Source organism: Heptranchias perlo, chromosome 29, assembly GCF_035084215.1.
Source record: "Heptranchias perlo isolate sHepPer1 chromosome 29, sHepPer1.hap1, whole genome shotgun sequence".
Taxonomy (NCBI): domain Eukaryota; kingdom Metazoa; phylum Chordata; class Chondrichthyes; order Hexanchiformes; family Hexanchidae; genus Heptranchias; species Heptranchias perlo.
In genome coordinates this window covers 30473497-30500790 of record NC_090353.1, presented here as the reverse complement: position 1 = coordinate 30500790, position 27294 = coordinate 30473497, and the positions used below count along the sequence as shown (strand labels likewise).

Below are 27294 nucleotides of genomic sequence, written 5' to 3'. Positions count from 1 at the left end.
AAATTACTTAGTCTCCCTGTAAAAATTCCCCAAGGTTAAAGTTATTTAAAGAATATACTCTAGCATAAAATCTAAAAAAATGACAAATCCTACCAAATAAAAATCACATACACCAAACTTAGTTCAATATTTTTATTGAGCTTATTTTAAGTTACAAGACAAAGTAGTGCATCTAACATATGGAGTCATTGTTCCACAACACATAGTATACTCACAGTAAACAAGTTATTAAAACCTACTGACCCTGTAATCACTAGAGCAGGGTCCTCTTATAATTTAAAGAGCAACAAAATAAAGCATTGCCTTCAGACTCCATCAGAGTCAGGGTCTTCACTTAGCTCTTTGGATTCTGTAATAGTTAACGTGAGGTGGAAAACTCCTCAGTGAATTGCACTTTAAATTTAATATTTGCACTTATTGCTACCTGTGGTCTACATATGTTTCTACTGATGCAATAATTGATACTTAAAAGGAAACTCACTAAAATTGTGATAATCCCCCCTCCCCCCACCCCCATCTTTATCAAAGTTGTTTCTCCATTCTTCTGAAGGTAGCCATTTATTCATGACAACTATAGAAATACCTGATCTAGAAATACCGTTTAACAAACAAGTTATAGAAATGTTACAGCGATTTCTAACAACATTATGCTGCAGTGCTAGTTTCTCCCCCACACACGTCCCACTGGTCTGCACTTTGGGTTTCAGAATGTCAGAGTGTTCATTTTTCACCTGTTTCTCAAACCAATGGAATATTAAACTGATGAGTTCAAATGCAAAAAAAATATCTACAACTTAAGTAGGGATTCTCTAAAGGTTCAGGCATCTCACATGGATTACCTGTAATTTAAGCAAACACCCTCAGTGTTAAGGGCATATGAAACTCCTCTAGCTAATGAGACTTCTACTCAGTCGTAATTTTCTCAATGCAATCTCCATCTTGCCTTAGATGAAATGACTAATAATAATGTTTGTTCTTTTTATTCAACACAGTCAAACATTACCTCTAAACCAAAAGTATTTCATCCATCCCACCCAAAAAGCCATGAAGGAATTTCTATTCAGACACTTCCACTGTCCCATTAAGTCACACTATTATATAGAGTTGATGTTTTTTCCAGCCAGGACAGTTTAGGCAATTGGATTTCCAAAGCTGGTCCCCCCCCCCCCCCCCCCCCCCCCCCCCAATACAGTACAAAAAAAATCTCACCTCAAAGGGGAGCTATGCAAGTTTTAATAACAATGGAGGCGGGACTTATGTTGAGACCCTTAAACCCAAGATAGCAAGGTGGTTCAGTGGAGTTCCAGCTCCTGCCAATGGAGGGTTAATGGAGGGAAACGAAGGAAACAACCAGGCCACTCACACACACCTCAAGGCCAGAACAAGAAGATCAGAGCAAATCGCCTGCCCAAGAGACATAATTGAAGCACAATGTACAAAGACTATGACTATCCAGTGTATAAAATCTGGTAACCATGGTAGAAGACCTGAATTTTTTGAAAAATCCACTCTAAAAATGTTGAGTTTCTTGAATTTTCCAGCTTAACAGTGTAACTTTAAAATTAGGAATTGTTCATATTGGAGTCACAGTATCAAAAACAAATTCGGACAGTACGTTAATTGATCAGCTCGAGCCAATGTGACAATATATTTAAATTTGCTGCAGAACCTCATTTAGAATTTCTTGGAATGAATGGAGTTATTCCCCACAAATGCCTTCACCATTAGTCAGCCATAGACAGCAAATATACAAGAAATTTTCAAAAACTAACCTTCAAAATTGGTGTCAATTATCCAATTTAATATATACTCTATGCAATTACGTTTAGCATTCTGGCCTGATAACTTATCAGAAGATTTACAATGGGGTGATCAAATCGTCTTAGACAAATCCACGCAGGAAGCAGATTAGGTGGAGCCGAATTGACACCAAGCCGTTTCACCCCACATGATTCTTCCAAAACAAAAAAAAAGCAAATCTATGCCGTTGTCAGCCACCAGTAAAACAGGGGTCTGTGCAGGGTACAACCCTACAATTAACGGGGAGCCATGTGCACCCCAGTTGCCACAAAAATCAGATATTCTGGAAGTAATTTTCTTTTTTATAGCCAATTTCTGGTAAGATTTTGAGCTCAAGGTGGGGATTGGCAGTGTTGGGGGGAATTAAAATTTACTGCAGGTCTGACCTTAAAACAAAGGAGGTTAAACCAGTCACATTTTCACTTGATCTTATTTACTGCACTGTTTTCTTTTGTGTACCAAAGAAAAAAGCAAGTACAGAACCATTTCAGATCCCAGGTGATGCATCCTGCAGATGCAGTTTACATGGGAAGTAGCAGTCCACTCTCAGTTTCTTCAAAAGGCATTTTTCAGACAGTTCAGAGGTTTTATAGAATAAGGTTTTGATGCATGCCACTTATATAACTGCCTACAGCAGAATAGCTGGATCTGAAACAGAAAATACTAGAAATGAACAGCACAAGAGAAAGACAGGTTGTTTCAGATTCCAATGGAAGATTCCACTTGGAAAATTAACCACGATCTTTCTCCAAGATGCTGATTAACCCTTTGTGACTTTCCAATAAATTATTGCCTTTGCGTCAGAATTCCAGCAGTTCTGTTTTTTTCTTTTTATGTGGGAATAGCTTGATCTCGCAGGTAGTCTGTTCATTCTGTTGTCCTCAGTTATTCTTGTCTTTTTCAAAATGTAGTTTCATTGCTGAAATACATGAGGAGAATTAGTAAAGAATCCATTTTGAAAATGTAGGATGGTAGACTATTTGGAGGGGGGGGGGGGGGTAAATCTGGGATATTATGGAATGTTTTGTACTTTAAAAGTAATTAAAACATTTTCCTGATTTCTCATCACCAGGCAGAGCTATTCGTAGAAATCATACAGCACAGAAAGAGACCATTTGGCCCATCGTGCCTGCTCTTTGGAGTTTCTTCTGCGCTTGCGCCCAGATACATCCATAAATCAGGGCGCAAACAAATTAAGTGGCATAAAAGATCACGGAATTTTAGTTGTAAGTGAGTAACGTGCGTAACCACAACAACCAAGTCTTCCCAAATTTTTGTTCTGTCCATCAAACCTTCCACCTGAAGGAATCTATGCCCAATTGTGCTTGTTCCGAGAGGTCTCTCCACATATAGAGACCAGATTTTCAGCCACAGCAGGAAAGTCAGTTTTCTTGGTCTTTTGATTGCAATTTTGAGCGTTTTTTTTAAAAAAAAGCTTATCCCCATTGAGACCTGGTCTGCATTTTCTGTTGCTTTTAGTGCATTTTTACGGCATAAGTATAGGTCACATTGAAAAGCTTCCCCAATTGAAGGTTCTTAAATATGCTGTGCCTGATGTGTGTGAATGATGGTTAAATGAGTTGAAACTTAAATTTTAAGACTAAGAGAAATCACAATGACCTATGAAGACGAGATTTAACACTAATAAGATGAACTCAGGGAACAGTTTGCACAGACTCAGAAGAAGTTAAAATATATTGGTCTATAAAGTTACCAATGAGTTTGAAGATCCTGGCAATTTAAATTCAATTAGTCCCACACCCCTGCTTTCTCCTCCATGGCCCTGCAAATTCCACCCCCCCCCCCTCAAGTATTTATCTAATTCCCTTTTGAAGGTTGCTATTGAATCTGCTTCCATCACCCTTTCAGACAGTGCACTCCCGATCTAAACTCGCTGTGGCATAAAAATTTCTTTCCTTATGTCGCCTTTGGTTCTTTTGCCAATTACCATAAACCTGTGTCCTCTGGTAACTGACCCTTCTGCCACTGGAAACAGTTTCTCTTTATTTACTCTATTAAAACCCTTCATGATTTTCAACACCTCTAACAAATCTTTTAACCTTCTCTGTTCCCAACCCCATTTCTGTTCCAAACCAACAAGGACTATCCAAGTAGCTGAGAATAGTATGAGACTAAGTAGAAAAGCCACGCTATGAAGAGAAAGAATTACACTAGGCTTAGTAGCTCATTGCTTGGTATCGGATGAATTCTGCAATAGTTTTGGCAAAATCGCCATGAGCAAGAGGGCCTGAAGTTTCCTCCTTGGTCGCAACCCGGAAGTTACAACTGAAAACGTGCTCAATGTCAAGTTACACCCAAGTATCTTCCCAATCTCATTAGAATACGCCCGAACTTAAAATGGCCATATATCAGTACGAACAATCGGGGCCTAAGGAAATGCAAACCCAGACCAGTATATTTCTCTTCCAGTTTTAAAATTTAAGTTTCAACTCATTTAACCATCATTCACACACATCAGGCACAGCATATTTAAGAACCTGCAACTGGGGAAGCTTTTCAATGTGATCGATACTTATGCCATAAAGATGCACTAAAAGAAACAGAAAACACAGACCAGGTCTCAATGAGGATAAATTTTATTAAAAAACGCTCAAAAAATTGCAATCAAAAGACCAGAAAACTGACTTTCCTGCTGCGGCTGAAAATCCGGTCTCTACGTGGAGAGACCTCTCAGAACAAGCACAACTAAAGGATGCTCACATGTGAGAGTCGGGAGCATGGCCCATTTTGTGGGCATAGATCATTTGGGCAGAAGGTTTGATGGACGGAAGACTTTGGTGTTGTGTTTACGCACATTACTCACTTACATCCAAAATTAGTGATCTTTTATGCCACGTAATCTGTTTGCGCCCAGATTATGGGTGTATCTAGGCACAAGCACAGAAGAAACTCCAGGCTGCAAAGTTTAATTCACCAATGAAGAGATGTTTAAATACCTAATTCATTAGTAAATTGACAAATACAAAAATTAGGCCAATGACCTATGAAGACAAGATTTAACACTAATAAGATGAATATCTCGGTACAGTTTGGATAGACTCAGAAGTCAAAATGTATTAGTCTATAAAATTACCAATGAGTTTGAAGATCCTGGCAATTGAAATGCAAGGAAAACATTTAAGTACTGTATATGAGGTTTATCCGGGGTGGGGGAAGCACATTAAATGCTTGACCTAGGTTGAACAGCAGTAGGCGTGTAGAGCAACTAGTTGGTAACCAAGTCCAACTTACCCTCAGGTCAATAACCTTCCTGCCATCAATCTACTGACAGTTCACTCTAAGGTATTGGGCAGCAGGAAGGAAAAGTGACAGATTACAAGACAGAAAACATGTACATCCAATCCTCCTCATTACTTTTCTGCTTCTGTGCATTATATCCTTTTCAAAGCTAATCGATCCAGTTGCCAGAGATTCGTTTCAGCTGTTCTGCTGGGTTATTAGACATTTACTGTGCTCGATACAAAAGGCATCAAGGGGTTTGGGAAAGTGCAGGAATATGGTATTGCGATAGAGGATCAGCCATGATCATATCAAATGGCGGAGCAGGCTTGAAGGGCCGAATGGCCTGCTCCTGCTCCTATTTTCTATGTTTCCATGATACATGGTTACAAAATACACACAAATCAAGGATGTTGCATGAAGGGTCGAGAGTATTGCAACATGGATTCATAAACCACAGAGTGCTGCAATAACTCAGATGATTTAATTGCCCATTTTGTACTTTTAACAAACTACTCCTATGAGTTGTTCCTCTATTATTTTCCCTTCCTATTTGTGGATTGGTGGAAGGAAAGGTTAAAAGATTAAATAAAAAAGAGTTGATTAATATTTGTAAGTACCCTTGTAATTTGTAACAGATTAGTCGCCAAATCTGAAATTCAACCAGTTGATGCCCTTGGCCTAGTGAGGGGAGCTGTAGTCTCAATTTGTTTCCGATAATGCATATCACAGACATTAATTTTTTTTATTATTCATTCATGGGATGTGGGCGTTGCTGGCGAGGCCAGCATTTATTGCCCATCCCTAGTTGCCCTTGAGAAGGTGGTGGTGAGCCGCCGCCTTCTCATTCTACATTCAGAGCACCAAAAATGTATGTAATCACGTGTCACTAAAATGCTTAAGCAGCATTAGATATCAAGCCAACCTCAAAAGAATGTTTTGTACATGTAGGACAAGATGTTTAAAGAGGGAATATCCCATTGCTGGCTGAAAAATGTTCAAGGATTTAAAAAAACCACTTACACATGAAATGTTGATATTTAAATTACATGAAGCTAGTTAACATCATGGAAAGAGCTTCTACTCTTAATTATCAACTTGATTGGCACAATATTAGTGAAACGAAGATTGAGCATGGAGCTTCAAAAGACACTGAAGACAATTTAACTTTAAAAATCCTGTTATTTTTGGAAGAATTGGCTGAACAGTGGAGCCTCAATTATCTGTCAGAATTTCTGCAGGAGTTGAAGCTGTCAGAATTTTTAAAAAACCTGTTTTAAAATTGAGAGCTTCAATTGAAACACCAAGACACCCATGAGACAAGATGGAGGATTTACTTTTATATGATTTTGGATACAGCAAACACATCTTAAAAAGAATTGGCTGCAGGGAAGCTCATTGTATCTGTAGCAAAAGGAGTGTGGGCTGGCTTGTCTGGCCTGAAGCTTTAAACTTAAACTAATGAAACTGCTTTTATGAAGGACAATAGATATTTTATGGGTTAACTCCAGCTCATGCTAATCAGACGGAAAGTTGACATTTCAGTTGCTGTCAGGAATCAAAAGTTAAGGGATCATCAGATGGTTAACAGTTTGGGTACAGTAGCATAGTGGTTATGTTACTGGACTAGTAATCCACAGGCCTGAACTAATATTCCAGAGTCATGAGTTCAAATCCCGCCACGGCAGCTGGGGAATTTAAATTCAATTAATTAAATAAAAATCTGGAATAAAAAAACTAGCATCAGTAATGGTGGCCGTGAAATTACCGGATTGTCGTAAAAACCCATCTGGTTCACTAATGTCCTTTAGGGAAGGAAACCTGTCGTCCTTACCTGGTCTGGCCTATATGTGACTCCAGACCAACAACAATGTGGTTGATTCTTAATCACCCTCTGAAATGGCCTAACAAGCCACTCAGTTGTTCAAGAAGGTGGCTTACCACCACCTTCCAGGGATGGGCAATAAATGCTGGCCCTGCCAGCGACGCCCACATCCCATGAATGAATAAAAAAAGTTTACACCTTCTGTGTTAAAAGTGGTTAACATCTTAACTGACTGAGAAGAAATCTTTTGATCAGCAAATGAGCCTGTTTCAACATCAAAATACAGCCATGATTGAAGAACAGCATCGTGATCTATAATTCCCTGTTTCGCACTGCCTCAAACAAGCAGCTACCTTCCATGTAACGTCTATCAGAGACTCAGACAGAATCTACGGAAAAGAATTACAAACATACCACTTCTGCTAATCGAGAAACAGTTTATATATTGCCCAAATTTGGCATTGTACTTTTAGTATCTTGCTGTACCTTCCTGCTTCTGTACATTATCTTCACTTGTAAATAAATCTACGTGGGTGAAATGTGTCTTGGGCGGTAGTGCAGAATGGGTAATAGCGAATGGCCAGCCTGTTTCACATTCTGCCCGATTTTCTTCCATATTGACTTCAATGGAAAAGAAAATCGGAGTGTAAAACGGGCTGGTCATTCACCATTGAGCATTTCACGCTACCATCCATGATGAATTTCACCTGTATTAGTTTTAGCCTGAATGTAAAGGTGATATTTACTGCCTTTTAAAATGTAAACCGGAGAAGGTGGTGGGCCTTCTACATGGACTACTGTGCAAAACGCCATTGCTAAAGAGGTAATTGTTAGTTCTGTCACACATTATCCCATTTGTGCTGCATATGAAGTGCTGGTGGCTGACTTTGGTTCACTGGAAACTTGGTCAGGTTGTAGAAACTGCCTTTTTACTGTGAGCTAAAAAAAGTGATGGAGAAGGCCTGAACCATAATCTGCAGAAGATTTGAAGACTCAAATGTCCTGTCAGTTTCCACAATCCAACAGGGAGGAAAGGCAAATCTATTATGAGCGAATCAAGGCTCACCATATTGGTAATTGTGAACAGTTCCAGAAATTTAGATCCTTCAAGTTAAAACAATCGCTTGTTCTCATGCTCAGTTTTAAAGCATCTCCATGAACAGAAGTTTTGGTTCAGCAGAAGCCACCAGCATATAAAAGGACATCATCATTTGACTGTGGGACTGCTGTCGAAATCACCTCAAGAGACCAGAGTCCAAACCATCTATAACTATCTTCAGGAGACCCCAATCAACTTTTGACTTAGCCACAGGAACAAAACACATTGGATTCAAGTGGCTTGAAGGTCTAAATTTTTTTTTCAGGCACCAAATAATTATTAAAAATATGCCATCAGTAAAAATTGGGAAAAAAGATTGTCCTATTGGAGAGTTGTTCGTTCCATAGGTAAATTCTTTTGCCCCACACACATTATCGGTTATACACTCTGCACAGCACCCTTCACAAAAAGGTGATGTTGAGAGCTTGTATCTTCATTCCACCCATCAAAATTTGTACTAAGCAGATGATCCGAGTGCTGGAAGTTAATGGCAGGAGGGTAAATAAGAGGATTCTCAAAAAGGACTAAATTAGCACACTAAAATTATTGTAATACATTTCTTAATTACCTAGGGAGGAGACAAAGATGTATTACTTCCAGATAGCCAAGAGAGATTTATAGATGGCAATGGTATAAAGCACTACATGGAATTAGCATACCTATCAACTAGCATAGCCTACATTTTGATCATTACAATAAGGGACAAAAGCTGATGGAAATGCTCCTAAAATTGCTAATAGGTGACAATGTGCTCAGCTAGAGGGAAAAAAAATGGTTTATCATGACATTGGTTTTCCATTGGATGCATAGAAGTGAAAGAATGGGATGATAGTCACAAATATCATTGGATATCCTAATGTCGTCTATACAAGCGAGATGCATCTTTCTTCTTACTGCAGTAAATACTTTGTCATATTAATTTAGCCGGTATGACTGGAAGGGCGCTCTGAACCAAAAGGAGCAAATCAATATCAACATCGACCTTATTCTCCCACTATGGTAACTTACAGAATGCCAATTGTCAAAATAAATGCTAAAACTTAGGTGAACAACCATTTGTTCTTTCAGACCACCTTAAATATGGCTGCTGAGGGAAAAAATATAATGCATACACCAGGACTTTTTATTAAATAAAAAAAAGACAGCAGCAAATAGAATTCAATCTTGGCAAATGTGCTCCAATAAAAACAAAAAGGTCATGATAAACCATAGTATTGTTTTCTGGTATAACAGAAGCCAGGCCTGTTTTGTTACATACAGACACATCAGGTAACTGTTTAGGTCTTGCATCTGTCCTTATCAGGCCCTTGTTGCTACATAGTATCTGTAAGACTAAAGCAAGAAACAAAATAAAAAAAAAGTTAATGCAAATTTTAATGAAAGACTACTTAAATCTACCTATCCCCAATTGTGTATCCAGGACATTAGGGAGCTTTCAGATCACCACATTTGACATAGCAAATATAAAGTTATTTAAGATCTGTCGCAGCCAGTGGAATAGGATAAGTAAAATTTATACCACCCGTGTAGACTGAAGTATCTTTCTGAAACAGATACATTATGTGATGCATGTATGTAGCCATAGATGGCAACCTTCAAATAGCCACTTTCTTAAACCACTGTTGATTAACAGCTAGTTGATCTTTAATGCCAGTCTTTTGAAAATATTACTCCATGAGAACAGCAGCCAGCTTGCCTCTATGCAATGTCACATGACAGTTGATAACACAATATAGCTATTGTTATCATTGAACATGGAGGAATCTTCTATTCTGTGGAGCTTCTTGCATTGTTAAGTAATTATTTTACTCAAAAACAAAAAGCAGCTGTGTGGTATAGACAAGCTAAACAGTTCTCCATTTCCAATTGATAAGCCACCTTGTAACTTTGGCCAAGTTACACAGTTGAATCAGTTCCTCAGTGTTGTAGCATCACTTTATGGTTTACTTTCCCATAAGCAACCAAGTCCCAATCTGCAACCTATCTTCCCTCGAGGGCCAGAATGCACTGCTGGAATTACCTGCTCAGGCTCGGAGTGGTTCTACTGATCAGGTTGTACTGCTGGCTATGTGGTTTCCTGTATTTACTTCAAGTACAAGGCATTCAATGTTTAGAAGTTATTGCAACAGGTTGCAACATGAAAATATTCAAAAATTCAGTGCCTAGTTCTTTTACTGATAAAACAGCTGGAATCACACTGCAAATGATCAGTACAAACTATAACACAAATAATTGCTGTCATGCAAAATAGCCCATCTGCACTTTCTACATTACTCAATATCCTCTCCTGCAGGCCAGCTAGTGAGTGCCATCGATAGTATCTAGAAGATATCTAGCCATGGGCGGAGTGATCTGAATTCCCATTGAAAAACAATGAGGATTGGAGATGACCAGATAGAGAAATGTTTCCTACAAAAAGGATAAATGACTACATTGTAATCAACTGAAAATTTCCTCTGTCCACTGGTCTCCACCCCTGCTTCAGCACATCTGCTACTGAAACACTCATCCATGCCTTTGTCACTTTCAGACTCAACTATTCGAATGCTCTCCTGGCTGCCATCCCATCCTCAACCATCCATAAACTTCAGCTCATTCAAAACTCTGCTACCCATATCCTATCCTGCACCAAGTTCCACTCACTCATCACCCCTCCTTGTGGACCAACACTAGCTCCCAATATCTCAACATGTCCAGTTTAAAATTCTCACCCTCGTGTTTAAATTCATTAATGGCCTCACCCCTCCTGATCTCTAACCTCTTGCAGCCAGACAACCAGTCTCTCAGAAGTTTCTGTTCCTCTGACCATAAACACACTGCTGTGCAAACACACAAGACTTGATGCCAACAATCACAACTCTGATTTTCCTCTGAGCATTTTTTAAAAAGCATCAATTCTACTCTATAGGCTTGCTTATTTTGAGTGTTTAAATATAATCTTTTATGTAATTCATGACAAGCACAGGTTCTATGAAAAATAAACTAGCATCACATTATCTGACCTAAATTGCCATCCTCATTATAGAGGAATATTGTTTGGGAAGAGGAAGAAGAAAAAAAAGTGTACCTTTGCATGACTGAGCAAGAACAGGATGAGGATTTGGCTCAATTGTAATATTCCAAATCGTTGTACAGTCTGCTGCTGACATTGATCAGCTAGGTTCACACACAAAGTGGGCTCATGTAGATGCAAAACAGAGGTTGCTGACACACATGCAGCTGTACCCCAATGTGTTAGTGCTTTGAGATGGAGAAAATTTACAGGTGTGGTGGAGTGGGACAAAGAGGGAAAGGATCAATGCCGGATGAGATGGCAGCACTTAATTACTAATCTCTAAAACACTCATTACTTTAAAATACCTGGAGAATTGAGATTATGTAGATGAGATACTTCTTGAAAGATACTTATTAGTTTCTGAGTATCAATAGAGACATGAAATACACAAATTCCCAGCTACTTCACTGCAAAATACAGTGGTCAATCAGCATTAGCCAAGTTGTAGGGAGGGCGTACACTCAATGTTTCTTTGGCAACACAGGCAGTTCTCTGCATTTCAGTTTGCATGTTGAAACTCTCAGGGACCATCTCCAAATGAACCATTGAAATATACAGGAGGTGGCTTGACACCTTAAGAATTCCAAATTTCATTGTTCACAACAGGTGTCAGAGGTCAAGTGCAGCATTATTAAGAGTCTTATCACAATCATTTAAAAATAGATTTTGTTAAAGCAGATACTCGAGACAAAAGGTTTGTTTTCTCCTCCACCAAAAATAAACCTTCTCTACACTCAACTGCCCCAGAATATACTTAAGCACTATTATATATAATCTTCACAGGTCTTCATTCTCCAGCAGTGTTCTACTTACCTTCCCTCGTCATAATCTCTGCTGCATCCAGAGCTTTCCCGCTGAGGTTATTAACAACATTATCCAATGTGGCATGATGTTTGAGGAACAGAGGGCGGACAATTCGATTGTAGATTATCTGAGAACCATTCCATACGACCGGCGCCATGCACCAGAGCAAGAAAATACACTGCAGGAAAACAAAATCCTCAAAATGTGAGCTAAGCTAAAGTCATCAAAAAAAATAGCAGAGGCTGCAAAAGCCATCAAACCAGACCAAGATAAACATTATTTACAACATGCAAAACATTGTGATTTTCATTTACAGAAAATAGGGACATTTTGCAAAGCAGAATTAGTAGAGTGCATTAAAGGTGATGCTTAGATTAATAGTAAAGAATATTTGTGATTAGGCTTGGTGATAATGATAACATATTCTAAGATTTGAGAGCAAATAGGAAGAGGTAATCTGATCTTTCACATACCTTTCCTGCGTAATAGAAAGGGAACCAATAGAGGAAGATGTCAGAGAAAAATTCAGCAACACTGAATATTCCATACACCACCCAGTACGTCAACCACTTTGTGTCATCCTCTTTATTTGTACTTTCAATAGCTTTAATTCTGAAGGAGAAAGAATATATTTTTTTAAAATTACAATGCCACTGAAAAGGGTCACACAAACACCATCCCAAACTATTTCAAAAGCTGCACACAGTACTGTGCTTTTTAAATAGCAGTGTTGCAGAACAAAAAATTATGTTAATTACCATAGTGCCTGCCAGCTGGAGATGGGTGCAAATAAGTCATGGGCTGCTTATTTCATATACAGATTGGAAGAGATTGCATGATTATTACCTACACTAATCTGTATTAAATATAGTAAAAATATTTAAGTGTGTTTTTAATGGCTTTGGAACATAAACTTGAAAAGACTCTGCAGTCCATCTGGTTGGTCTCAAAAACTATTACTTGAATATCTATCCAACTCTCCATGTTTTCCCAAATTATCGGCTTCCACAGGCCTCCCTGGACAGTCTGTTATACATGTTTACCACCCTCTGCATAAAATAATTTCATCTAAACTATGCACGACCACTGCTTAATACTTCACACTTGTTCTCCAATATTCAAGTTATCCAGTGTAGGCATACTTTAGAAGTGAACCTCTTCCTTTCCTAATCAGTCAGTCAGTCACGTGGAAGCCAGCCACACAGTCACTAATCAGTGATATCTACAGGTTGCATCATTCTGCCCACCAACACAAAAGAATGTGGGTATTGAGTGAAGGGGGTGGGGTTGTTGCAGAAGGCAAAATAATAAGTTAATCCGAAGCTCAGGGTGATAGGTTGAAAGTTCTCGAGCAAGTCTCAGCTACAGCCAGGGTGTTAAAGGATGAAGTTGCAGAGGCAGTGTCTCACAGGAAGGCGGAGAAGAAGTTCTGTATCAAACCATAAAAATAATTTATAACGACTGAGTAACTGAATAACCATATTGACAGTGTCTGGGAGAAGATGGTTTATACATCCTTTTGGTTTTAAGGATGAAGGCATACAAAATGTAGCAGAGGCTTTTACATTTTTTTTTAGAAAAGTGGATTTTATTTACCTCTAGACTGGCACTTTTTTGTAAAGTAGAACTCTGAATAATATTACTTTCAGTTCAGCCACGTTAAAAAAAACTCAATTCCATCCCACAGGAAGCATAAAATGAGACTGACTACCACAAGCTTTTCAAAAACGTCTTTTAACCCTAGTTAACTGATGAGCACACAGCAAAATTGGCAAGTCTACCAATGGCAGAAAAAAAAGGGTTCCCGTGGTCTTACTGTTTTTCTTTCCACATACTTAACGGGCGGTATTTCCTCTATTAGCAAGAACTCAAATGCATTTTGCCAAAGGATTACCTTGGGCAACCAACTGTTAAATAAACCTTTGGAGAGAATACACATCAGCTGTATAAAAACACACAATTCTGCAAATTACAAAAATTTAACTAGTTACATTAGCAACTAAATTTTGATGACCTTATTTGATCAAATGTAGTGGGCCTTTTGATGGAAGCATCACTGTGGATACTAGTTTTTAAAACAGGGAGGTAGGTTTGGAGGCTGGGGGAAAAAGGGGAGTTTAATAGAGACTGTTTCCCATTATTGATGAATTGTGTTGTGTCAAGTCTGATCTGTTCACTGCCACTTTGGAAACAGTATCAAGGTTGCGCTTGATAAATTTGAGTTAAATGGGAAGAAACAGTGTGAGCAGTGTTTAGATAAGTCTCCAAGGCTGTTGGAGAAGAGTATAGAGTTTCTCAAAGCAGGATGTATACAAAGTGATAAGTACACAAAAATATACCAATGTAAAGCAGATTTTTAAAAACTTCAGATCTCAAATGTATTCTACCTAGGTTTGCAGCAGTTTCAGGGCATTTGGACTAGAATGGAGAACCTGGAGACTTTATGCTATGCTGAGGTAGTTAAATTGATGCCGACCCACTCAGAACTGCAAGATCCCCCCTACATTACAATAAATGCCACTGGAAAAAAGGTCACTTATCAAGTTAGATTTTTGCTGGTTATAGTTTGCAACTCATCCAATATTAAATTATTCAACTCCCTTAAAGTTTCATGTGTGGCACGAATTTATTTATTTTCTTTTAATAACACTGGCTGATCATGCATCATACAGCAGTGGGACATGTTTAGGTTTATAATTCCCCATGTGGTAAGCAATTGATCATAAGTGTGTTAAGGCAGAGTAGAAACCACCATGCCCTTGAGCAAAGGGAAACAAAATCAGAGGGAAAGTATAGCTCACTTGCCAACATTGTAGCAGAAGCCAGTACCAAGTGCCTAACTATCATCCATGCTGGGGATGCTGCAGGGAGAAAAAGAGTGTCCGATAGAGACCAGAAAAGACCCGGTTGACAAGAGTTTTAAAAAATGGAATATTGACATATGTTGCAATCTATAAATAACCTGAATCTATGTTGGCTTCCAGCATGCTTGTTTTTAAAGAGAAAAAGGAGGATGAGGTGCAATTGAGCAAACATCAATTAATAGATGTGCAAATTAGACATCTGGCTTACATTCCTATACATTTTAAAATGACCCATTGTCTGAATCATGAAGTTTGGTTCAAATCTGAAGACATGATTAAGGCTTTGATGTATTAACTTGTGAACAGACAACAATAAATTAAAACTCAGTTTTAGAAATTCAGTTTTGATGTATCTTATATTTTACTTCACTGAGTGGTTATGGTCTGGATCAGGCTTTGTCATCTGTATTGGGACCCTTCATAACGAAGATTCTTTGGAAAAAAGCACACCAAGTTCTTTGCACAACGAACCAGAGCCAACATTCCTATTTGCCATGCACCATACGTTTGACAATCTACTCACCCCTTAACTCGTGTAGAGCTTTAAAAACAATAAGCAACGCTGCTAAAGGAAGAAAAAAAAACAAAAAAAGGTGGTGGGGTGGAGAGAATGGAGTTAAAGGGCAGGGGGAAAAATGGTAATGTTGTCAAAACTATGCACCATCTTTTCATGCAAAAAGTATCAACATTTTACATTTAGTAAGGTCATACTTACGAAAAATAAGCTGGGTATACAAAACCAATCAAGTTGCACAATAGGGATGCTCCATGTCCAAACACAAGATACAAGCCAAGGAAGGTTATTGAACCTGGAAGAAAATGGCACACAAAGACCAATGAGATCACTGCCAACAGAAGTTTTTCACTGAGCTCACCTTTCGCACAGCTATAACCCGGTAACAGATTTAGAGGACATTTTAAGTTATACTCGCACACAACTCAAAGTGAAGCAAAAGGCACATTTATAGGAACATTTGTTGCAGGAGTTTTTTTTAAAAAAATCAATGCACTCAGGTCTTATGTAGGATAAGTAAATTGTTACATATTTAATATCCTAACAATCCAGCTGGTCCCAGCTTCTTCCACTTGATCATGAAAGCTCATTACAGTAGCAATGCTCCAGTTCCAGACAGTGCCTGGAACTGCTTGGCCCACACACATTCAAAATGACACTAACAAGAGTGCAGTTATACTTATTTTTGGTGAATATTAAGGCAAGAGATACTAGAATATTAGTTATTTGGAAGCAGTTTCATTTTAGGTACCCAGTGTCAGCATTAAACACTTAAAAGGAAAGCTGCTCAGATCCAAGAGTAATTGTACTGCAACAGCAAAATTAAAAAATTCTTGGGATGTGGGCAATGCTGGTGAGGCCACATTTATTACCAGCCTTGGTTGCTCTGAAAAATTGGTGGGGGGCCTTCTCGCAGAATTGCTGCAGTCCTTATGGTGATTGAGCATCCACGATGGTGTTAGGTTGAAATTTCAAGATTTTGACCCAGTGACAATAAAGGAACGGCGATGTTAAGTCCAAGTCAATATTGTGTGGGACTTACAGGTGATGTGTTCCTACAACATTGCTGCTCGTTTATGTTGGTAGTAGAGGTCGCAGGGAAGGAAGGTGCTGTCAAAGTAACCTTGCAAGTTGCTGCACTGTATACCACACATACTTCAGCCACAGTGAGTTAGTGGTAGAGAGGGTTGATATTGAGTCAAATGGCAGGGACACCAATCAAGCGAACTGTTCTGCCCTGGATGGTGCCAAGCTTAGAGTGCCATTTCAGATGCATTTATCCAGCCAAGTGGTGAGGATTCCTGACACTCTGACTTGAGTTTTGTAGATAGTAGAGGCTTTGAGGGGTCAGGAGGTGAATCACTTATTGCAGAGTCCCTAGCCTTTATTCTGCTCATATCCAGTGTTGATGTGGCTGGTCCAGTTCAGGTTCTAGTCAATGGAGACCCCCAGGATGTTGATGGCAAGTGACTCAGCAATAGCGGTGTGACAGAGGTCAATGGGAGGTGGCTGGCCTTCCTCTTTCTCAAGATGGTCATTATCTGCCACTTGTATGGTACAAATGTTATCTGCCACTTGTGAGCCCACCTGGATGTTATCCAGATCCTGTTGTAGGCTGCTTCATTATGGAAGGAGTTGTGAATGGAGCTAAATGCTGTGAAATCATCAGTGAACAGTCCCACTTCTGCCCTTTTGATGGAGGAAAGGTCAGTAATGATGCAGCTGAAGATAGTTGGGCAGAGGACATTTCCCCGAGTAACTCTTGTAGTGATGTCCTGGGGCTGTGATGACTGGCTTCTAACAACCACAACCATCTTCCTTTGTATCAGGTATGACTTCAGCCATTGGAGGGGTTTCCTTTTGATCCCCCATAGATTTCCAGTTTTGTTAAGGCTCCTTGGTATCATACTGAGCCTTATGCTGCCTTGATGTCAAGGGCAGCTACTCTCACCTCTCCTCTGGCACCCACCTCTGAATCAAGGCTGAGATGAGGCCTGGAGCGGAGTGACTCTAGCAGAACATGAACTGTTTGGTGAGCTTTTCATGTCACAGCAGCTATCTGCCAGCCTCACTGATTTAGTGCCAGCGGGAACTTGGTTGAGGGTACCTAAACTTGCAGCATACAGATATTGCAACTGACAGACTTTGGCAGAATTGGATCTGAACTCTGGTCGTAGAGCTGAAAAGCTAGTGCCAATCACCCTGCACACTGTGCCCCCAACCCCCCACCAAAAGAAAAAACAAACATTTGACATACTTGTATCTGTCAGTTTGTTGGGAGAATTGTAAGAATAGCAACTCCATTGCCAAAGACCCATGTTAAGGAACAAAGATCCTTTATCCAGTCACACTACATCATGGCCACCAGTCAATTTCCAATTTAATGAGTATTTTGCAGCTCATGAAAATCAGCTTATGCAATTTTATGATGTGGTTTACGTTAGTCACATGGCATGAGGATGAAGTTACACAAAAGGCAAGAGCCCACGTCCATTACCAATCACATGCCACAGAAGGAAATGGCTTTGAATTCCATTACATATCACAAATGATCTGAACTAACTGCCTTTGTCTTTTATTTGCACAAATCGAGGGATCAAGATATCATAAATTCAAGCACGTGAAGTTCAAACTGTTTCTAAAATCTTCGCAGCCTTGAGATTATGTTACAAATTAAGATCCATTGTTTGGACTATATTGTTGGAAACTCTCGTTTAAGAATTTTTTTTTTTTTTAAATGAGCAAAGCTGCTGTATTCAACATGCACAAGGATCTCAGGGGATACGAGAATGAATGAACATAGGAAGGCCATTCAGCCCCTCATGCCTGCTCCGCCATTTGATAAGATCATGGCTGATCTGTGATCTAACTCCATATACCTGCCTTTGGCCCATATCCCTTATGACATGAGAATAAATGGCAGATGTCCTTAAACGATTTTTTTTTAAAAAGTCAGTATATACAAATATGAACCTGAGGACTGTATTCCACATACAGGGTTATAATTTAAAGTGCAACAAGAAAAAAGATGGATTATAGAAATTATGCTACAAAGAGTTGATGAGACTAAAAGAGAATGAGGCATCTGGTCCTGATGGACTTAGAGGGTAGTAAAGTAAACTCTGTTACATCTCAGCAGATATTTGAAGAGAATCATTAAATATGGGAGCTGTGCTAGGGGACTGGTGAGGGGTAAAGGTAATGCCAATTTATAAAAAAGAATGGAAGGAACCTGTAAGCGTAACATTAGAAAGTATTCTGAAAAAGTCACGAGATTCATAGATTGATTAAAAATTGTCAAAATTTCACAGGTAGTACATCTTGCTTGACAAAACTGCTAGACTTTTGAGACAGTATCACAGTTAGTTGATAAGGGGGCCTTGGATTTATTATACATAGACTTTAGCAAAGATTTTGAAAAAGTACCATGCAAGATATTACTTTGCAAAGTAAAAAGGCATGAGGGCAGCTTTTGAAGTAGATAACTACCTGGCTCAGGCAGTAAATATGAAAAAGAAAAATGAAAGAGAAAAAGTGTAGTCACTGTTGTAATGTAGGAAATGCAGCAACCAATTTCCAAACTGTAAGCTCTCACAAACAGCAATGAGATAATGGCCAAATAATCTGTTTTAGGTGTTGGTTGAGGGATAACTGTCAGCCAGTACTGCACTGGAGCGTCAGCCTAGATTTTGTGCTTAAATCTCTGGACTTTAACCCACAACCCCGACTGAGGGGAGAGTGTGCTGCCACTGAGCTACAGCTGACGCATGAAGGGTAATTAAGGGAGCAGCATCTACAAGAAAGAAGTGACTCGTAGAGCACTGCAAGCATCAGTTCTGGGGTCAGGGTTGCTTTTGATGTGTATTATTAAAATTCTCCAAGTTTAACAATGATACCACATTGGGAGAGGATGCAAATTGTAGAACACAGGCCAGTTGTGGACAGATTGGGCGACAGCCAAAAAAGTGGGAAATGCTGTTAATGCAGAAGAATGCAAAGTCAAGCTGGGGGATGGGAAATAATTAGTGGGAGTACAAAATAAATGGAATAGTCTGCAGAAAAAGATAATGAGAAATTTTGCAGTTTTAGTGATAAACATCCTTAAACTGTCAGCACAATGTGCAGTGATGACAAAATTAGCAAAGACGATCTTAGGATATATAACTCAAGGATAGAGCACAAATCCCACATGATAATTAAGACAAGAAATGGTCTATTCACACCTTTTAACATTTTGGATACTATATAACTGGGGGTGGAATACAAAAGAAGGGCAAGTAAGTTGATGAATAGGATCAGACACCTGACCTATAAAAAGGAAAGACTAAAGGGAATTATTAGTGATTTATATAGGGAAAAAAGCAGCTTAGGGTTGACCTCATTGAGGTATAAGATCTTCAAGGGAATTAATAAACTGGATCCTAGAATGATGTTCAGTATTAACAAGCTCTAGGACAAGGGGACATAGATTCAAATTTAAATGAGAAAGGTGAATCCATGCAGAGGGTGATAAACATGTGGAACAGTCTACCCAAGGAGCAGCAGAAGGGTACATTATCAATGTTTAAAGAGGGTAATGGATGAATTTTTGGCAGGCAGGGATAAAGGAGGATATCAACAGTAAAGTGGGGTAAGAAGTCTGATCTGATGAATGCAGGTGGTTTAGTCCAGTCTGTAGTGTCTTGTCCCAATTATTTTTATTAGGAACATATTGGCAGGAGAGGTGATTTAATATGACTAGTAATGTGTCATTGGGAGACATGGTTTTCTAGAGCTTGCTCAATTGCCTTACAGTCAGGGACGCCATCAAAGCCTCGCAGCTAAAATGGTAATAGTAATAATAATGGGTACGGTAGTGTGGCAGTTATGTTACTGGACTAGTAATCCAAAAGGCCCAAACTAATAATCCAGACAACCTGAGTTCAAATCTCAGCCTGGCAGTTTGAGAATTTGAATTCAGTTTTATAGGAAAAAATCTGGAAATTAAAATAAGTTGGTATCAGTAAAGAAGTGACCATGAAGCTGTCAAATTGTCAAAAACCCAACTGGCTCACTAATAGCCTTCAGAGAAGGAAACATTACCCAGTCTGACTTATACGTGACTCCAGTCCCATGCCAGCATGGTTAACTCTTAACTGCCCTCTGAAGTGGCCTAGCAAGCCAGTCAGTTGTATCAAACCTCCACATTCCCTACCAAACAGCTTTGTGGGAGCACCTTCAACACATGGACTGCAACAGTTGAAGACAGCCCACCACCTCCTCCTTAACTAGTGATGGGCAATAAATGCCAGCCTTGCCATTGGTGCCCATATCCTGAGATTGAACCATAAAATGAAAATTACACTCCTAAATCTGCCTCATTTATCCTGGCAGCAGACCTGCAGAACCACAAAAACTAGGTCTACAAGTTTGCCCGTAGGCTAAGGGAGCTGAATTTAGCAGTTTATTAACCGAGAGATGGCCCAAGGACATCAGTCTCCCAGAACAATATTAGCATCAGTTACCTCTGACAAGAGGTAACTTTTTAAATTTCAAGATGCCAAACTTTACAAAAGATAAGTTTGCTAATTTTCCTGTTTCAATTTAACAGTTCAGGGATGAACATTTTTTAAATTTAAAAATGAGAATTCTTTTTCACACCAATATAGTAGGGGCATATATTCTCAACAGTGCACTTACAGGAGGGTACTATACCAGAGTGGCTTTTGATGGAGTTCTTCCTCTCTTTCTTCCCCCCCCCACCCCACAAAAAAAGGCGAGAGTAGACACGTGATTTGTTCTGTGACAAGACTATTGTGCAAATCACATTTTTGGTTTATAACCTCTCAATGACCAAATACCATCAAGTAGAGGAGGACACTAATAGAAAGTTTAAAAAGTTTAAATCGTGTAGTTGCAAAAAAAATTCATTTTAATGCACTGGAGGGGTGAAGAAAAAGCACATATTTCTGCAGCTATTTGACGTCTTTGTTCCAAGCCCAACCCTGACCGTACCTTTTGTTTAATAAAACTGCATGTGAACAAAGGATAAGGCTTATTTTAATACTTCAGAGTCACGTACCTAGAGGAGAACAATGCAAACATAGCTGTGCAACTAGAATTAATTGGCAAAACCCTTGAGTATTAAGTTATGAAAAATGCCTTTTACTTATGAACATGCAGTCTAAATGGATTTTTCAGCCTGGTTGCTGCATGATGCTAAAAGGTCACTTACAAAACAGTGACCACTACTTGACCAAAAATATGCACACATACATCTAGACAGGACAGTACTTATCCAAGTGATAATATTGTACATCCTGTAAGTTATAGTTTAACAGTTCAAAGGACTACTCAAAAAAAGTTCCCAAGTATTCAGAAAAAATTGTCACATGACAAGGTCTTAGTGATGGATCAGATGTGGGGTGTCAAGCTTAGCTCAGAGTGCACTGAAGTGAAATACATTGAAGAGGATGCGACTAAGTTTTGTGTGAGTGGGACCCAGGAGGCAGCAGAGAGACCGGATCAAGATTCCCAATAGTATAAGAAAGATTTTACAAAGGCAAGTGAAGTTAATAGTTAACATAACAATTAATCTGAGAGAACGTAGGGGTAGTGGAGACTGCTAAGACAGAGTTATTAAGCCCAAAATAGCACAGAGTTCAAGGACGGATACAAAATCTTGGGAACTGCCATACGTCAGGGCGGGGAAGGTTATCCTACTATTAGCAGTACGGTGACGATTGAACAAACTTGTATTTATGTGGAAACTTATCACATCCTCAGGGTCTCTCAAAACACTTTGCACTTCAAAAGTAATCCATTGATTGTAGGCACTTATGTAGGCAAACATGGTGGCCAATTAGCACAGATCAATGTCACACAACAGCAAATGGATAAATTAGTCTTTTTTGCAGTACTGTCGAGGGAGGAATATGAGCCAGGACAGCTTTCTCCTCTTCAAATAGTGCCAAATTGTGTTTTGGGTTTAAAGTCTCATTCCAAAGACACCACCTCCAACAATGCATTCCCTTAGTACCGCACTGAAGTATCAACCTAGATTATGTGAAGTCCTGGAGTGGGGCATAAGCCCAGAACCTTCTGACAGAGGTGAATGCACCAGCACATGTCTACCCATGGCCAATTTAAATATCACATTATCTGCCTCCGGTCTTACACAGGAGAGAACTTACTAGCAATTTAAGTTAGTACTAGACTGAACAATAAAGAGTTTAGAGCTTATCGTAGAATGGAAATAACTTCCAGTTGCATGTATTGCACCTTCCTATGCACAGCTCAGTGCAAACAAGGTCATCAGTCTCAGACAGCCCATTTAGACCAGTAAATTAACCTTGGTGACAATGTATAGCCACTGTGTACAAATATGGTTTCATGGTGTTTATTCTAAAGTGGAGCTCAACATTACAGACTAGTTAAAGTAACAGAGCTCTGCATTCCCTTTGAAAGATGCACAGGCTTATAAAAACCAATATGGCAGCTAATTCTTGTGAAAATGAGATGGGGTATAGCAATTCTACATCTATGCAAAAACATTCCATAAAAATACACTTGATTTTAACATTAGTACAGTCTGTGCTTAATTGGAATTCTGATGTGGAGATGCCGGTGATGGACTGGGGTTGACAATTGTAAACAATTTTACAACACCAAGTTATAGTCCAGCAATTTTATTTTAAATTCACACGCTTTCGGAGGCTTCCTCCTTCCTCAGGTGAATGTTTGTTGGATAAGTTTTTTTGTGCTTGAATTTGAATTCAATAATGTAACAGCAAATTAGGAATTTAGTGTACACAAAAAAAAAATCAGTGGATTGTACAGCAGACCCATGAGATTTTCAGCTCTGCAAGTTATACACCTACAAACATAGATTTTGCCATTTGCTTATATTGTGTCTTTTGGAGCATGACTGCCATAAATAATATCACCACCACAGACAGCCCATGTGGTCAGGTAATGTCATCACTACACACATTTTCTATGATTAAAACTAAATTTACAGATGGTGGAAACATACACAAACATTAATCTACTCGTGAGAATTTCCATTCTGCAAATAGAAGTTTCATAATACAAATTCTGGGCAATGCAACTTTAAAAAGGTATCCTTGATGAACTAATTCAATATTTTATATCCACACTGAAGAATACATTCAATTTTGCCACTGAGATCTGCATTAGTGGCAAACAACTGGCATTTATATAGCGCCTTTAACGTAGTGAAACATCCCCAGGTGCTTCAAAAGGAGCGTTATCAAACAAAATTTGACACCAAGTCACATAAGGAGATATTAGAACAGGTGACCCAATTCTTGTTCAAAGAGGTAGGTTTTAAGGAGTGCCTTAAAAAAGGAGAGAGGGTTACAGAGGCAGAGAGGTTAAGAAGGGAATGCCAGAGAATATGACCGAGGCAGCTGAAGGCACGCCCACCAACGGTGCAGCGATCGGGATGCGCAAGAGGCCAGAATCGGAGAGGTGTTGAGATCTCGAAGAGTTGCAGGGCTGGAGGAGATTACAGAGATAGGGAGGGGCAAAGCCATGGAGGGATTTGCATACAAGGATGAGAATTTTTTAAAAAGGTGTTGCCGGAGCAGGAGCCAATTTAGGTCAGCGAGCACAGGGGTGATGGGTGAACAGGACTTGGTGCGAGTTAGGATACAGGCAGCAGCATTTTGGATGAGCTCAAGTTTACGGATGGTACAAGGTGGGAGGCCAGCCAGTATGAACAATGCTATGTGTTCAAAGAGAAAATAAACATGTTCTTTTTTTAAAACTTGATAATGTGGACATACAACTGAACCCTTTTTTGGCAAACAGATTCAGTGTACAGAGGGGCCCATTCCTATATTAAACTGATCACCATGTCTCAGGTTTTTAAAAAAAGCTATATCTTCAAAAGTTTCAGTATATAAAAAAAATGGCACGGCAAAGTGCACAGATGCATTACACCACAGCGTGGTAGGTCACAGGATCCTCCTTGTGAGGCTACATGAGCGATTTTTTTGTTGTTGCAATTTCAGCTAAGCAGTGAGCAAGTGAAATAAAGTCTTTGTCCCTAGTTGTGGAGACCATTTTTGATAGAAAAGCAATAGCTATAAATGCAGGAAATCACTGGCACCAAAACTGTCAAATGAAGAATTGTTTTAAACTTGTGCTGGATCAACTCTCTGCAGCCACCAGGGTCAAAGTGTAAGCTGTCTTGGCTACAGCTACCTTCACTTAACCCCTGCAATGTCATCTCATGTACAGCATAGACAGCTGGGCAAACAGGGGGCAACTCTTATTCTTTGCTAGGCACTAACCTGTCTGTATTTGTAAAATCAAGCTCACCGTGCATTACATTAGGGTGTGCTAAACCTGAATTGGAGATGGGCCTTAGCAACATTATGCAAATGTTGCATAGAACTGAAGTACAATTTGAATTTAGACAATTTCTTTTCCATATCAACTGTCAAATGCAATTGCCTCTGGGCACTATAGAGCATTTGCAGGACCAACTATAATACCTACAAGCTTTGTTTTTAAAAAAAGTTGCTGGCTTGGCAACCATCCAGCAATAAGCCATTGCTCTTATCAGAATACTACACAACTAGTACTGTGCAATTCTTCAAACAGTTCATTCATACTAGGAATGGAAGATCAATTTGAAGGACTCACTTAAAACTGTCATCTAGTCCTGAAAGGCCAACATCATAAGTTACAATTTATGAACTTCCATCACAGTTTGTCCCTCTTCACTACATAGCATGTACGTGTTTTACGAGTCATACTACACAATCCCACAATGTTATCAGCACAGTTATTGAACATTCTTTACACTTTTTCAGTTCAATGTCCAGCGAGTAGCTGAGCTATGCAGAGAGGGAGGTTCCAGTTTTGATCTTGGTCTGCGATGGGTTAATTGATGCAGAAAGAAGGTTCCAGTGTACAATTTGAATTAAACACAAGCACCTAAATCTGTTCAAAATTTTTTAGGGGGGGGGGGGGGGGGGGGGGTGCAATCATATGGATGCTTAAATACTAATTTTAAGTCAAGAGTTTGGATGCTCTCTCACAGGGCAGACCTTTATCCCAAATATTAATGAGCTCATATTAAAATGTCAGTCTCCTCAGGAATAAAAAAAAATCACTAGCAAAAACTACCTGCAATGCATATTTTCATTTAAGGAGCAGGCAAGAAATTGTTCCAGGCCTACACTAGGGTTACCCCATTTCTGGTTCCAGGTGGCTACACCCCAAGATTGGATACTTTTTGAAATATGGTGCAACATAAAAAGGCAAAAATATTTCCACCATTTTCAAAAGAACATCACGTCAGTATGAACAAACCAATACGTTTCGGAAGGCATTCTCTGTAGCAAGTACCACAACGGAGGCATTAGGAAGCCTAGCAGCAGAACTGGTGCATTTGCATAAGTCTGGACTATGTGAATACATGTTGTGCACAAACATAAAATCATGAGACTGGATCATCCAAAGAGTCTTTAATTTCCTGTATGGTTAGTATAAAGCTTTACTTCAAGATTTGAATAGGCAGATTTTCAGACAGGGCTGGGCACTCAGTCAAGGAGGCAGGTTTTAAAGGAGGCTTTTGAAGGTGCAGAGATCTAGAAATGTTGTGAAGGGATTTGAGCAGAATGCTGGACACATTTAAAAGCTACATTGCAGCAACCTCAGAAATGTAGCCCTATCTTTAAAAGAAAAGCTTTTGTGTTTACGTTGAGGGGATCTCAGAGTATTGGATCAGACCTAAAGATAGCCTCAAAGCAGTTCTGTATTATGTGCAAGAAGTTCTTGTAAGCTCCAAACAGAGCTCTGAACTTTAGCAGAAAAACTTTCTACAACTAACATATGCAATAATACACCTTCAAAATATACTCTTTCAAAATATCTTTTAGGTAACCAAGTTCACAAATTCCCCCTCCTCCATGCAATCTGAACCGTTTTCAATTTTTCTTCTCCCGCCTCAATTTTTAATTTCATAGTCCAAAAGGGCAGACAACAGTACATAATCAAATTATTATACACTCAACATTACAATCTAGCTAACAGCTTTAAAAGGGATCATTCTTTCAGTAAAAAAATTTGGAATTTTATAATCTTTTAATTAAAGTTTAACAAAACAAAACTTCAAACTTATCAGTATTATACGTCTGCTGGGACAAAACAATCACATGTCATTTTGTTCTTAAAAGACCATGAAGTAACGATGAATTTCAACAAGATTTAAGTCGTTACATCTGATGTTTACAAACAAAACTGTCTGGCAAACTTATTTTCACGAAAACGGTGTCCTTCTGAGTGAAATATGCAGTTTCCACTCGGTCAAAAAAAAACTTTTACAATAAAGCAGCCGAATCCGGTCATGTTCATGATCAAAGGGCAGTTGAAACTTACAACGAGGAGCAGCCAACGTTAAGCCACGTGGACCCAACAGGTGTGTTATAATTAAACAAATAGACGTAGAGCAATTATTACTGAACCCATCGCCTCTCGGTCATGGCCCCAAGTAATGCTCTATTAGCCTTGACATTTATTCGATAGGCTATTCCAACAATCCGCCGTTTGGGTTCTTTTAACGGATGCCAAATAAACTCTTACATTTAAAAACGTTTTTTTTAAAAAATTGCATTACCAGACAGCGCAAGTTTGCACTCAACAATATTGCAAAGGCTGCTAAGCACCTATAACCCACCTGTGGCCAGATAGTATCTACCCACGCCAGTCTTCTCCTCAATCTTCCCCAGTACTTTGGTGAAGAAGTTCTTCTCGCTCAGGAACTTCTCAAAGCGCTCACGCAAGGATGGCATTTTGGAATGAATTTGATTTTTTTTTTAAACCCGGTCCCTTACTGATAAATATCGAGCTTCAGCACTAAAAGATTGCGGCGGCTTCTGCTGAACCCCAGCTCTTTCCGCTGATGGCAGCGCTCCCACTAATCCGTCAGCTGCTGACTCTCAAGCTTTCATCCAATCCGTTTAACGACTGCTCAATCCGTTTGTAGGAGCCACAGTTCCGGCATCATCTTCTGATTGACGTACCAGTTGCCCAATTGGAACCACTGTTGACATACCTTCCTTTTCTTTTGTTTGCTGA

At 39.2% G+C, this 27294-nt stretch overlaps 1 protein-coding gene across 1 annotated transcript; it reads right to left on the bottom strand.

Annotated features, from left to right (window-relative positions):
* Positions 1-1166: 1166 nt before the first annotated feature.
* LOC137299562 (receptor expression-enhancing protein 6-like) lies at positions 1167-27294 on the bottom strand. The gene is made up of 5 exons (XM_067968397.1): positions 26894-27294; positions 15403-15496; positions 12297-12435; positions 11833-12001; positions 1167-2719 (listed from the first exon to the last, which is right to left on the bottom strand). The coding sequence occupies exons 1-5, from the start codon at positions 27006-27008 to the stop codon at positions 2682-2684; spliced, it is 555 nt and encodes a 184-aa protein (XP_067824498.1). The 5' UTR covers positions 27009-27294; the 3' UTR covers positions 1167-2681.